This window comes from Pristiophorus japonicus, chromosome 22 (assembly GCF_044704955.1).
Source record: "Pristiophorus japonicus isolate sPriJap1 chromosome 22, sPriJap1.hap1, whole genome shotgun sequence".
Lineage (NCBI taxonomy): Eukaryota > Metazoa > Chordata > Chondrichthyes > Pristiophoridae > Pristiophorus > Pristiophorus japonicus.
Genome location: NC_091998.1, coordinates 42,716,318 through 42,731,473, shown reverse-complemented (window position 1 = coordinate 42,731,473; position 15,156 = coordinate 42,716,318). Strand labels below are relative to the sequence as shown.

Sequence of the window (15,156 nt, the reverse complement as noted above, 5' to 3'; positions counted from 1 at the left end):
TAAGTAAGTTCTTCCTAATATCTACCGGAGTTGACATGGCCCTCAACCGTTTCCGTACTATGTCCCCCACTTCTGCTCTCACCCCTTTCCCTCCCTCCTAGAACCACGAGAGGGTTCACCTTTCACCCCACCAGCTTTCCACGTTCAACGGGTCATCCTCCGTCACCTCCAGTGTGATCCCACCACCAAACACATCTTCCCTTCCCCTCCCCTCTCAGCATTCCGAAGGGCCCACTCCCTCCGCGACACCCCTGCCCACTCCTCAATCACTCCCAGCAGCCCCTCCCCTTCCCATGGTACCTTCCCATGCAAGCGCAGGAGACACAACACCTGCCCTTACACTGTTCCAATGAAGCTCAATGCAAGCTCAAGCAACAGCACCTTGTCTTTCGTTTGGGCACTTTACAGCCTTCTGGACTCAACATCGAGTTCATAACCTCTGACCCTATTTTTTCCCATGTCAGCTGTTGATGATTCCGCCATTCCCATTTCCACCCTATCTAGACTCATCTTTTGTTTCTTAACTTGTCTCATTACCATCTCCTTTTGCCTCGCACCACCATCCCTTTTGTCTTTTAATCTCTCCCGCCCGATCACAGACCTTCCCTTTTGTTCTTTCCTTCCTCTCCTGCCTTTCTACTTGTTTAAAACCGATTAGATCTCTAACTTTTTCCCCTCCTGATGGCGGATCATCGACCTGAAAAGTTAACTCTTGTTTCTCTCTCCACAAATGTTGCCGAACCTGCTGATTGGTTCCAATACTTTCCGTCTTCCCAATATCTTGTTTTACATCCACCTGACCCTATCTTGCTGCTGGCTGAAGATAACCGGTTTTATCCATCTCCAGGGAGTCAATTCGACACATCACTCAACTCGGACCCCATTATAACCCTTCCAGCCAACTGCAGAACATCAGACTTCTCCATTCTAAAGTGCTTCGTGTAAAGTGGGGGGTGCGGTGAGCTATGAAATAACATTTGAGATGTTTAGGCTCTGCCTTCTAGAGAGGAGGAGGTCATAGAGGGAATTTGCGGGTATGTACAAAATATTAAATGGCACAGACGGGGTAAATTTTACCTGAGAAGACAGAATGTAAGTGTGTGAAAAGGTAAACTGTACAACAGATTTCAGGGAGCAGTTGTTCAAAGAGTGATTAAGTGTCTGGCATAACCCGACGAGTGAACGTACAACACATGGGGCATTCAAAAGGCAGCTAGATGCTGTAATTGGAGAGCTGGGTATTCAAGGGATGCAACTCAATGAGCCCACGGCCTCAACTTATCCGTGATTGTTTGATCTTACAACAACAACTTATCCGTGATTGTTTGATCTTACAACAACAACTTATCCGTGATTGTTTGATCTTACAACAACTTATCCGTGATTGTTTGATCTTACAACAACTTATCCGCGATTGTTTGATCTTACAACAACAACTTATCCGTGATTGTTTGATCTTACAACAACAACTTATCCGTGATTGTTTGATCTTACAACAACTTATCCGTGATTGTTTGATCTTACAACTTATTCTTGATGGTTTGATCTTACAACAACAACTTGTATAGCATCGTTAACATTGCGAAACGTCCCAAGGCGGTTCACAGGAATATTATGAGACAAAAAAGATTGACACCGAGCCACACGGGGAGAAATTAGGGCAGGTGACCAAAAGCTTGCTTAAAGAGGCAGATTTTAAGGATCGTCTTAAAAAGGAGGAAAGAGAGGCGGAGGGGTTTAGGGAGGGAGTTCCAGAGCTTGGGGCCCAGGCAACAGAAGGCACGGCCACCAATGGTTGAGCGATTATAATCAGGGCTGCTCAAGAGGGCAGAATTAGAGGAGCGCAGACATCTCGGGGTGGGGGGGGGGGGGGGTTGTGGGGCTGGAGGAGATTACAGAGATAGGGAGGGGCGAAGCCATGGAGGGATTTGTAAACAGGGACGAGAATTTTCAAATCAAGGCGTTGCTTAACCGGGAGCCAATGTAGGTCAATGAGCATAGATGGGTGATGGGTGAGCGGGACTCGGTGCGATTTAGGACACGGGCAGCATTCACTAAATGCCTGCTAAATCCCCGACAGCAGCAGTCCCTTCTGGTGTGTCGTACCAGTTCTGTACCTACCAGTACCCTGATTTGTCCCAGGCATTTCAATGGCCATCAAAGGTCAGATATTCTGATAAACACACTAATCCACAAAGCAGTGAATGCGAGATATTTTAATTCCCCCGTCAATATTCTCGGTGAGTCTTCAGTCAGCCATTACTCCACTGGCCTTTCCCATTCCTGGCTCTGTGTCGATGTTGGAAAATAATAAACCTGGAGGCTTTTCATTGAGAAGTTCCTCCCACCCGAGACTTCTTTACCCAGAGAGTGGTGAGAATGTGGAACTCGCTGCCACAGGGAATGGTTGAGGTGAATAGTATCAATGCATTTAAGGGGAGGCTGGACAAGCATATGGGGGAGAAGGGAATAGAGGGTTATGCTGATAGATTTAGATGAGGAAAGACGGGAGGAGGCTCGAGTGGAGCATAAATGCCAGCATGGACTGGTTGGGCCGAATGGCCTGTTTCTGTGCCGTATTTTCTCTGCCCCAGAGAGCTGTGGAGGCTGGGTCATTGAATATATTTAAGGTGGAGATAGACAGATTTGTGAAGGATAAGGGAATAAAGGGTTATGGGGAGCGGGCAGAGAAGTGGAGTTGAGGCCAAGATCAGATCAGCCATGATCTTATTGAATGGCGGAGCAGGCTCGAGGGGCCAAATGGCCTACTCCTGCTCCTATTTCTTATGTTCTTATATCCTATGTAATCCTGTGAGCCTGTCCCATCCAACCCAGGACAGATCCCAGCAACGAGTGAAGCTATCAAGCTAAAATAGACCCCCATCAATTTCACCACGCCAAGGTAGATCTTATCAAAGCTAAGATAGATCCGAGTACAGTCAGAAACCATCAGCTAATGACCTTTGAATGCATTTCTCGGGAAGTATTTAACTGTGGCAGGTTCACATCACATTATGCCTGGACATACGACATTCTTATCGATGCCGGCTAAACGTTTGGGTATTTACACTGGGCACATTCTCCTTGCATTCAGTGTCACCAACCATTCCAGAACGCGCACCCCCACATCTCTAAAAGTGTGCCTTGCGCAACCCAAAATCTGTAGCAAGACTCAGAGGTCAAACAGAGCACCATTCGTGGCTTTGCAGAATATACCACACATGGACATGCGATCTCCTGACTTTAGTTAGCGGTGTCATAACACTCCATCAGTCTGTGGCTAGGCTATAAAACATTGGGCAAATTAATTGACCATTAAACAAGTAACTAGTTCAGACTCTATAGAGACAGTCCCCCTAAAATTCCACAGGGGAATCTTCCAGTCACTCCTCCCACCCCATCCTCCCTTCCCCGTAACTCAGGAAATGACAGAACCGCTTCTGTGGGAATGTCACTGGGCTTGGATATTAAGGGAATCATGGGATATGGAGATCGGGCAGGAAAGTGGAGTTGAGGTCAAAGATCAGCCAGGTTCTCATTGAATGACGGAGCAGGCTCGAGGGGCCAAATGGCTGACTCCTGCTCATAGTTCCTACGTTCTCCAACTAGACTTTCAGCAGGACAATGGAAGAAACCCCGCAGAGGTTCAGAGCCAGCACCGTTACAATAATTGGGAACAATCTTCTCAAAATATCATCCAACAACAAAAGGCGCATCTGCCTGCTCTCGGCCTCACTGCAAGGTGACCTTTGCACTGGCAACAGGCGACCACAGGGTCTCGAGTTAGATCAGTGGGCCTCCGACTAGACTTGTGGGCCTGATGCCTTCGGACTGACTAGTGAGTGGAGCGCGTGTAGCTAAATGCAAACGTACAACCCTGCCGGCTGTCGGCTACAGACCTGTCCGTCATTGGGTAAGCAAAGGCTTACACAGTTCCATCCCTCTCGCATACCCGAGAGGCTGTCAGCACAGGCGTAGTTGTCAATCAAACGCTCCGCGAGGTGACTGAATGGAACTGCCTCACTGATCAGTACCGAACACTCGATGAGTCCCTAGCCAATGACAACTGCAGCCGTCAATCTATCCTGACGTGTGTCTATCAGTCTGGCATGTACATTCTCCACAGCCTTTTAAAAAATTTGTTCACGGGATGTGGGCATCGCTGGCAAGACTGGCATTTTTAACCCATCCCTAATTGCCCTTGAGAAGGTGGTGAGCCACCTTCTTGAACCGCTGCAGTCCATGTGGTGAAGGTGCCCCCACAGGTTCTGCACAAACAGCTCATGGCGACTAAATTTAACCGTGTGGGTGCTGAGATCAGCAAGAAAGAACTCATGGCGGTATAAAATTGGCCGCCAACCATAACCGCCATCAAACTGCATCCTACAGGGCTTCCCGCGCTTTCCGGCTGGTGTTTTCAACAGTCCAGAACAGATAAACACAGGCTGGATCCAAGTACAACATTGTACCACATCAAAACACTCTCTGTTCCCAGTGTAAACAGGAGCCAGGGCTTGGGAATGGGCCTCTGCCGTTCCAGCTCCGAACACGCGGTTCGATGCAGAGGGAAGGTCCTTCGGCTCTGCCCCAGTGTGGCTCAGTCCCGACCTCTCACCCTGTCCACCACCAGTGCGCGCCTAGCAACCTCCTGTCCCGCCGATTCTCTAGCCTCTCCGGCGTGCGGCCGATAGCTCGAGCAGGTTGCTGAGCGAGCGTGGCAGGAATGCCTACCATCCTCCCCATACCCAGCGCGAAAAACACTCCACAGCAAGTTGATTCAGTGCCCGTGCTGACCAATGGGCCGCCTGCGCGCCTTCGCAACCTTGACTGGAGTCGCAGGGCACCGGGTGCAAAGTCCCAAACGGCCTGGGGCTACCCACGAGGATAGCTGATCTCTCTTGCCCGCTCAGCCGCAGCGCAGGTCATGACCCCCGACTCCCAATTCTCACCCGCGGTTGGAGGCGGGTTTGAGAATGGCGAGGAGCTGGCTCAGGCTCAGTCCAAACCGGGCCTCACAGACACGAGACCATCACCCCAACCTTTCCGGGTAAGAGCAGGGTCCGAGTCTCAGTCAGAGGGCGTTTCTTTGCAGCCAAATAAGTCACCCAGTCCATCCCAAGCACCTGTGATTGCCAGCGCACGAACTGCAATTAATCCAGAGATTAACAGACAGCAGCACATGTTTTCAAACGTCTCCTCTCTTTTGCAATGGCATCTTGTGACGATTCCCCCATTCACACCCTATCTAGACTCATCTTTTGTTCCTGTTACCATCTCATTTTAGCCCATCATCCCTTTTGTCTCTCAAATCTCTCCTGCCTTCCACCCGATCACCGACCTTCCCTTTTGTTCTTTCCTCCCCCCCCCGGCACTTCCTTAAGAATCTGTTACATCTCAAACTTTTCCAGTTCTGACAAAGAGTCACAGACCCCAAACTTTAACCCTGTTTCTCTCTCCACAGATGCTGCCTGACCTGCTGCAATTTCCGATCCCAGCATCAGCAGTGTTTTGATTTGATCCAGCAGCACATTTGGTGAATGATCGATTTCCTGTTTTTGTTCGCACTGAACGAATTGCTAACTGGTGGCAAGCTTGGCCACGTGACAACTGCACACCCACCAGTGGGAGCTGTCCCGATCCACATTGGCCTCCCTGTCTCAGACCGATCCGAGGCCAGAGCCAGTGTCGGAGGTATACACACGCCGCGCACTCACTTGTCTCTGGAGAACTCCCAGCGCGGGTCCTCGGGGAGCTCGTACTCCGAGACCCCCGCCAACATCGGGGTGCCGCTGGAGGAGTGTCGGGTAGTCCGGACCAGCAGGACCCCCGAGTGCATGGAGGAGCTGGAGTCGACGGACACCTGTGGTGGGAGAGACAAGGCACAGGCGGTTAGAATCTGCACAGGGGGGGCCCGGACATAGCAACCGCTGACATTACACTGTGCTCGGACGTGAAGAAGTTGAGACTTTGGCTCTGACCTTCAGTCCCCTTCCCGTTCACTCATCCCCCCGACCCCCACCCACCACCCTCTTAAAGCCAAATTGAACAAAGCAGCTTTCGGCCAAGAGATATTTACCCTTTTTCAGCTGTGGGTCTGAGCTTGAGCTCCCGTGCTGCCATTCGTTTATTTATCATGGCTCTGATCAGGTCTCTAAATGGCAACCTCGGCTCCAAAAACAAGGGCTCTCTGTATTTCAAGTCACTGCATGGCAAGTGGAGACGAGGCTGCAGTCTGATGCTGCTGCCTTTGCCGGTCACCCACGCCCATAAAAACACTCGGAGCTTCGCAGAGTTTGTTGAGAATAGACAGAACCTCCCTACCTAGCTTATACCCGTGTGCCATGTGTTTGTGCGCACTGTGTGTGTGTGTGTTCGTGTGTATGTACAAGTGCGTACGTGTGCATGTGCATACATGTACGTGTGTGTACGCGTGTATGTGCACGTGTGTATGTATGTGCACGTGTATGTGTGTGCACCTGTGTGTCTGTTCGTGTGCATGTGCATACATGTACGTGTGTGTGTACGCGTGTGTGCGCACATTTGTGTGTGTGTGCGAGTGTATACATGTGTGTATGTGTGCACTGTGTGTGTGTGTCCGTGTGTATGTGTGTGCACATTTGTGTGTATGTGTGTATACATGTGTGTATGTGTGCGCATTTGTATGTGAGTGCATGTATATATGGTGAATGTCAGGCAGCCTGGCATTGAAATTCAAAGATAAACCGAAAGTGCTAGAAATACTCGGCGGGTCAGTCAGTGTCTGTGCAGCAAAAGTTCAGTGTTGTTTTAATGTCTTGGGCAAAGGATGACATGATCTTCCCCGCATTTGTGGCATTTTCTGTTTTGATTTGTGATTTTCAGCATCTGCAGACTTTCCCCTTGCACTAACTTTCCTGCTGGCAGCGGAGGGCTATTCTCCCCCGGCCAACCCCACCCCTCCCTTTCCCGCCCCCGGGTACCCGCCGATTCTGGACATCCTCGCTGAGGCTCCGGGTCCCACGTTCCCGTCGCAGTTCCCAGTCTGTGACTGGCTGTCACACCGACCGTGCCCTGCCTGGAGAAACCATCGCCGTCACTGTTTGTAACGCGATGGGATGGTCGGGTTGGGAAATAGACAGGAGCTCTGGGAATTTTTGCCAAGCCTCCATCTATTTGCTGGGAGAACCTTGTAACTCGTGCCTTTTTTAAAAAAGATCCGGAACACATCTGTGTAACGTAGATTTTCATTTTTCTTTTCAGAAGTGGGGGCGTGTAGTCCCTGTATAGCTCTCCTGGGGGCGGAATGGGCTAAACTAATCCCTCCCTCCCTAGTTACTGTTTTCTCTCCTAAAGGATGGAGGGTGTCCTCGGTGTGAAGGCAGGACTTGGTCTCCAGAAGGACTGTGCACTGGTCACTCACCAATACTGCCCTGAATAGTTGCATTTGCGCCAGGTAGATTGGTGAGGACTTGACAGAGGGTTTGAGCAGGTAGATGCAGGGAGGATGTTTCCCCTGGGCTGGGGAGTCTAGAACCAGGGGTCACAGTCGCAGAATAAGGGGTCGTCCATTTAGGACTGAGACGAGGAGGAATTTCTTCACCTAGAGGGTTGTGAATCTTTAGAATTCTCTATCCCAGAGGGCCGTGGATGCTGAGTCGTTGAGTATATTCAAGGCTGAGATCGATAGATTTTTGGGCTCTAGAGGAACCAGGGGTTCGAGTGGGAAAGCAGAGTCGAGGTGGAAGATCAGCTATGATGGTGCAGCAGGCTCGAGGGGCCGAATGGCCGACTCTTGCTACTAATGTTTCAAAGTGGCATCTCGCCTAGGTGTGGGTGAACACCCTTTGCCACCCCCTCGGGGGCGAGTTCGGGCATCGAGCCACGGGGAAAGTCATTTCCAAGGCCGAAATCCCACCCTCTACCCATCGGCAGCAGTCTGTGGGGGAGGGGGGGGGGGGAAGAGAGGGGGGATCCCGGTCGTTGACTGTGGGCGCAGAATCTCTGACTCAGGAGCACTGGGGACAACGGTTCTGACCCAGCAGGGTGGTTGACTTGAGTCATGATCAGGTGACGGACCTGACCTGGGAGCCCGATGCCAAAGTTCAGCGTCCCCTCAGCTGACACAGGGCTAGCCAATAGCCACCCGGAGACCGAACGCAGGGGCCTTCCTGATCGGCTCGGCAACACACACTGCGTGCATTCACCCGGTGAGCTGTTGGGCGGAGGGGGGGGGGGGAAGGAACGACTCACTAAAACACCTCACAATCTGCTGAGACACATCAAGTCCTCCCTCCACCTCAGGCAGAACAGCTGGAGAAGTCTCCTTGAGCTCGTCTTATCTCACTCGGCTGAATATCACCCGCTCGTTCAGTGGCACTTGTTGCCAAAGCCCTGAATGGAGTGGAGCAGAGCAGTTACTGGAATGTAAACACGCTCCAATTTACTGGAGACCCATGCACATAAAGCAAGATTTGATTTAATGTGATGTACTGCAGTGACAAGCTGATCTAACCTTTCTCTCTGCTGAAGTGCTTTTTTTTTTTTACTTAAGGAAAGCATTACTGTGGGTTGGGGGTGCAGTGGTGATGGGAGAGCACTTTTAATCTGCAAGTACTCCTGACATAAATAATAGAATGAGGTCGAAGCTGCTCTCCCAGAAAGGAGACGCTCGATTCTGCTGGTACGGAGCGAACACTCCTGAAGGACACAGGACACAGTACTTGGCTCGCCTGGTTGCCAAAGGCCCACAGATACCAGAGTGCAGAAGTTAGGCCTATCAGCAAAGAGGGAACAGGCTGGGCTCGTGTCTCCAGAACAGTGAAGGTTGAGCAGTGACCTGATAAGAGGTCTTTAAGATTATGAAAGGTTTTGATAAGGCTAGACGTAGAGAAGATGTCTCCACTTGTGCGGGAGAACAGAACTAGGGGCCATGAATATAAGATAGTCAATTGTGTACAGTTTTGGTCTCCTTACCTAAGGAAGGATATACTTGCCATTGAGGGAGTGCAACGAAGGTTCACCAGACTGATTCCTGGGATGGGGGGATTGTCCTATGAGGAGAGATTGAGTAGACTAGGCCGATATTCTCTAGCGTTTAGAAGAATGAGAGGTGATCTCATTGAAACATACAAAATTCTTACAGGGATTGACAGGGTAGGTAGATGCAGGGAGGGTGTTTCCCCCGGGCTGGGGAGTCTAGAACCAGGGGTCACAGTCTCAGAATAAGGGGTTGTCCATTTAGGACTGAGACGAGGAGGAATTTCTTCACTCAGAGGGTAGTGAATCTTTGGAATTCTCTACCCCAGAGGGCCGTGGAGGCCCAGTCTTTGAGTATATTCAAGACAGAGATTGATAGATTTTTGGATATTTAGGGAATCGAGGGATATGGGGACAGTGCAGGAAATTGGAGTTAAGGTCGAAGATCAGCCGTGACCTCATTGAATGGCGGAACAGGCTCGAGGGGCCGAATGGCCGACTCCTGCTCCTAATTCTTATGTGGGAGAAACCTCTTTACCCAGAGAGTGGTGAGAATGTGGAACTCGTTATCACAAGTAGTTGAGGCGAATGAATGGGGGGTGGGAGGAGGCTCGTTTGGAGCATACACCGGCACGGACCTGTTGGACCAAATGGCCTGTTTTTGAGCTGTAGGCTCAGTGTAATTCTATGTAACTCAGTTTGGACCCACACGGCACGGTTGGTTGGACCATGGCCTTTGACCTGGGTTTAGATGCAACCCAGAATGCCGGCCCCCCGTGGAGCGATGCCGCACAGTCCCAGCTCCTCAGCACAGAACAGGCCCGAAACCGGGCGATCTCACGGCCTCAGATAGGGAGGCGGAGTCAGGTGACGCACGGCGAGGGTGGAGCTAAAGGAACTTTGTTGGCAGCGAGGTAGTGGAAGCTCGACTCTGCTGCCAAACGGAGGGGGCTCGATGCTGAGGGGGGGGCTCCTGGAAAGAGAAAGTGCATCACTCCCCTGGATCCCAGGCCACTTCTGGTCTTGATGGGAATTCTGGGCCTCTCCCTAGAAATGTTGCATTCTCCAGTTCCAGCTGCTAGAGGACATCAAATGCACATCGTAAACCCCAGTGGCAAATGGGCCATTCTTTTGGTGGGGGGGTGGAAGGAGAAATACCCCACACACCTCACAGGCTGATGTCTGACCTTCCACTGTTCTGCAGCATCAGTGCAACGAGCTCTCCCTTTGACAAGGTCCTGTAACATTGCCCCAACTCAAGCCTCCACTAACCTTCCCCCTTGAAGCTAGGGAAAAGCAACCCAGACGGCAAAGCTTGGCCAGCTATTTGGACACGTGGGGGGTGGTGGGGGCATCACTGCTGGACCCAATCCCCACCCTCGCCTCACCTCACGTGCAACTCGGGAGCAGGAACACCGGTGGGGATAGCGAGCAGATCCATTGCAGCGCTTCAGAGGCCAGCTCAACTGAGATCAGGCAACCTGCAGGAGATTGGGGGAACATTTTTTGTGTGGCACTGTGGCAGTACGCTAAACCCCCCCTATCCATTGTGGGGGGGGGGGGGGGGGGGGGATTGTCAGCTGCAAGAGTTTAATATCACTGCCATCCCAACCATGGCGGGGCACGGGGCCACACACTCCCACCCCACCCCCGAGGGCTCGGTTTCCACTTGGCAGCAGAGCGGGCATGGTCAGGAAAATCGGGGCTCGTCGCCAACGTAGACTGTGCCCAACCGGAGCGCTCCTCCTCCTCCTCCTCCTCAGACGCCGACACCGCGATGCCCGCCTGGGGTGGTTGATGCGGTAAAGTTTTTTTGAACTCTTTATTTACTTTCTGTTACCTGTCTGCGCAGAGGAATGCTCTTGGCCAGCTTGTGGACGGCCAGCTGGCTGCTGAAGTCGGGCTTCTTGGCGGTGCTCTTCATGCGAATGATGACTGCCGTCACCACCATGCAGGAGGTGAGGAAGGCCCCGGTGCAGTAGATGATGATCTCCAGGTAGACGGGCGAGGACAGGGTTGACGGTTTATCCTCGATCACTGGGCGGGTCGGAAGAAGAGCTCATTTAACGAAGCAGCGAAAACAAACAAAGGCCCCCCACACTCACACACACAACTATTTTAAGTTGAGACTATAAATCAAGCGCCCCTTTTATTAAAAGGGGCACTAAAACCGACAAATTCAACTTTGAACATTAAACGGACCAAATTGGAATTTGGTTGCCGGGGGCGATGATGCACACACACACACACACACACACACACAAGAGCGACACTCTCCGCGCAGCAGGCCGAAGGTCACGAGGCGGATGCAGATTGACATGCTCCCGAATGTTTGCAAGCTTAGCGAATCGACAGGGAGCTCGCTGCAAAGAACGATCGGCCCCCTTTCTGCTGCCGTGAATGGAAATGCTGTTCTCTGCATTCCTGCTGACCTCATTTCTCGCGCATGCAAGACAGTGTAGTTGTGTGTCTTTCTAACCACTAACAAGCACTCTGCTTGATCGGGGGGGGTCAGGACACAACACAGTTGTTGTCGCTATTCAAATAGATTTCCCAAATTTCCCATTATTATCTCCCGCACCTTTGCCGCGTCAGCCATGGCTTGGTGGGCAGCACCCTCGCCTCCGAGTCGGAAAGTTGCGGGCTCGAGTCCCACTCCAGGAGCTTGAGCACAGACATCTAGGCTGACACTCCCAGTGCAGTGTTGAGCGAGCGCTGCACTGTCGGAGGTGTCGTCTTTTGGATGAGACGTTAAACCGAGGCCCCCTCTGCTCTCTCAGGTGGACGTAAAAGATCCCACGGGCACTATTTCGAAGAAGAGCAGGGGGCGTTATCCCCAGTGTCCTGGGGCCAATATTTATCCCTCAATCAACATCACTAAAAACAGATTACCTGGTCATGATCACATTGCTGTTTGTGGGAGCTTGCTGTGCGCAGATTGGTTGCTGCGTTTCCCACATTACAACAGTGACTGCACTCCAAAAGTACTTCATTGGCTGTAAAGCGCTTTGAGGCGTCCGGTGGATGTGAAAGGTGCTATATAAATGCAAGTCTTTTTTTTCCCACCAAATGTTGACCCCCAACTTTAAAGAAAAGCACCGTTGCTCCTCTGAAATAAAACTACACCAGCGTTGCCGATAGCTCTCTTGGCCCTGAATCAATGACCTTCTCTGGGAGTCTGTTCAATTATCCAACTGGAATTTGTTCCTCCAATCTCCAACCTTGAGCAATATTTGCGAATGTGTGGCTCGTGCCCCCAAACCCTGTGCTCGCTATCCCACGTTGAACAGCTTGCTGACTTCAGTATTATTCACACCGTTCGTTATGTTGAAGACCCAGGTCACTTCATAGCTTTCCTTCTCACTGAAAACAGCCCTGGCCCCCCCCGGACCTTTGTTCTCAACCTCAATCCCCCACGCTGCTCATTCTTCTCCCATATTCAGGTCCTGGCCTCACCACTCACCTGCCGAGCGGCAGTATAACTGTGTTCCGATTTGCGATGCAATGCTCCCTAGATGCACCCCGACTGTCACTGTTGATAACACAATGCACGAACAGGCTGTTTAAAAAAAAATGTTCATGGGATGTGGGCAAGGCCAGCGTTTATTGCCCGTCCCTAATTGCACTCGAGAAGGTGGTGGTGAGCCGCCATTTCAGAGGGCTGTGGGTCTGGAGTCACACATAAAAAAAGACTTACATTTATATAGCACCTTTCACGAGCACCGGACGTCTCAAAGCGCTTTACAGCCAATGAAGTACTTTTGAAGTGTAGTCACTGTTGTAATGTGGGAAACGCGGCAGTAAATTTGCGCCCAGCAAGCTCCCACAAACAACAATGTGATAATGACCAAATAATCTGTTTTTGTGTGGGATAATTATTTGCCTCAGGACTCCGGGGATAACCCCTTTCCTCTTCTTCGAAATAGTGCTGTGGGATCTTTTACATCCACCCCAGGGAGCAGACGGGGCCTCGGTTTAATGTCTCACCTGAAAGACGGCACCTCCGGCAGTGCAGCACTCCCTCAGCACTGCACTGGGAGTGTCAAGAGAGAGAGGCCTCCGGCGACCATCGGGGGAGGCAGTGTGGAGGGGATGGGAGGGGGTGGAGGGGGGGGGGGGGGGGGAAGGACCTGGGACCTGTCGCAGGTCGGGAGTGGGGGATCCCGTGCAAGGGCAGGCCCGAGGCTTCACAGTGGGGCCTAGAGGAGAAATCCTGCCCCACAGAAAAACCTAAAATAAAACTTTAACACTTGTCTTCTGGGACAACCGATTATGTGGCAGTGAGTTACAGGCGGGAATCCAACTGCGGGTTCTGATGGTTTATATAAACACGGTCAGTTAAGAATTAGCCGGCATGGGTGGGGAACCTCCCATCTTACATTCAGCTGCCGACAACAGGAGGTTGGCAAAATGCCATCACAAACACGATGGAGGATCTTCAGAGGACCTCAGTGACAAGCTGAGGCTCAGTCTCGGTGTCAGGCAGGTAATTTTCGTATGTCTGGGCCTTGAAACTACCTGGAGGCGATCCTGGCATAAATCCCCCGGACACTCAATCAAACTCAGGGAGCATCGACCTGGCCCAAAGCAGACGTGCCAGCGAGGCTGCAAGTATAAAACACAACTTGACGCAGAAAGCCAGCAGTCAGGCCCCAAGGGGAAACCGCAGCCTCGTTGGGCCTGCAGTGAGCGGGCTGTTTTAAACTGTGTGGATACTTCACCTGTCGTCCTCGCTCCCAGGTATTAACTGCACGCATTCAAAAGCTGTTCAGCTGCACTGATGGTCATCATCAACAGAACTTGCTGCTTGCGAATTTAAAGTAATTGGTAGGAGGATTGGAGGGGAGTTGAGGAGAACTATTTTCACCCAGAGGGTGGTGGGGGTCTGGAACTCACGGCCTGAAAGGGTGGCAGAGGCAGAAACCCTCACCACATTTAAAAAGTACCTGGATGTGCACCTGAAGTGCCGTAACCTACAGGGCTACGGACCGAGAGCTGGAAAGTGGGATTAGGCCGGATAGCTCTTGGTCGGCCGGCGCGGACTCGATGGGCCGAACGGCCCCCTCCTGTGCCATAAGCTTCTGACTCTATGAATCTGGACAGGAAAGATGCCACTCTGTAGAAAGGCAGTCACTCACTCAGCGACCTGCCTTTCGGGATTGTGTAACGGTAGCTGAACGCCTCAGTCAGTCCACGGTTGCCGACCCTCCTGGATTGCCTGGAGACACCAGGAATTAAAGATCAATCTCCTGCACCCCACTGTGAGAAAACCCAGGAGCAAAGTCATGCGGGACGCGGATTTAAGAAATTGTGTTTTAAAAACACTTTCATTTCTGAGTTATAAAAATATTGGCCTTGGGGAAAAATACTACTGTTTGACTGATGGTCAACAACTATCCAACTATAACATTATGAAGGGCCTGGATAGGAAAGATCTATTTCCTTTAGCAGAGGAGTCAGAGGGGGCGTAGATTTAAAGTCATTGGTAGGAGATTTAGAGGGGATTTGAGGGGAAATTTCTTCACCCAGAGGGCTATGGGGGTCTCGAACTCACTGCCTGAAAGGGTGAACATAAGAACATAAGAATTAGGAACAGGAGGCAGGCCATCTAGCCCCTCGAGCCTGCTCCGCCATTCAACAAGATTATGGCTGATCTGGCCGTGGACTCAGCTCCACTTACCTGCCCTCTCCCCGTAACCCTTAATTCCCTTATTGGTTAAAAATCTATCTATCTGTGATTTGAATACATTCAATGAGCTAGCCTCAACTGCTTCCTTGGGCAGAGAATTCCACGGATTCACAACCCTCTGGGAGAAGAAATTCCTTCTCAACTCGGTTTTAAATTGGCTCCCCCATATTTTGAGGCTGTGCCCCCTAGTTCTAGTCTTCCCAACTAGTGGAAACAACCTCTCTGCCTCTATCTTGTCTATCCCTTTCATTATTTTAAATGTTTCGATAAGATCACCCCTCATCCTTCTGAACTCCAACGAGTAAAGACCCAGTCTACTCAATCTATCACCATAAGGTAACCCCCTCATCTCCGGAATCAGCCTAGTGAATCGTCTCTGTACCCCCTCCAAAGCTAGTATATCCTTCCTTAAGTAAGGTGACCAAAACTGCACGCAGTACTCCAGGTGCAGCCTCACCAATACCCTATACAGTTGCAGCAGGACCTCCCTGCTTTTGTACTCCATCCCTCTC

The 15,156-nt window shown here is 51.2% G+C and overlaps 1 protein-coding gene across 3 annotated transcripts in view; it reads right to left on the bottom strand.

Moving 5' to 3' along the window:
* LOC139234971 (fibroblast growth factor receptor 1-like) overlaps positions 1-15,156 on the bottom strand; it is a 242,364-nt gene that overhangs the window by 17,854 nt on the left and 209,354 nt on the right. For all 3 annotated transcript variants that reach the window (XM_070865969.1, XM_070865967.1, XM_070865970.1), the window contains exons 9-10: positions 10,796-10,992; positions 5,715-5,860 (exon numbers count right to left, since the gene is read on the bottom strand). In XM_070865969.1, the coding sequence (XP_070722070.1) occupies positions 5,715-5,860; positions 10,796-10,992 (343 nt within the window). The remainder of the gene's footprint in view (positions 1-5,714; positions 5,861-10,795; positions 10,993-15,156) is intronic.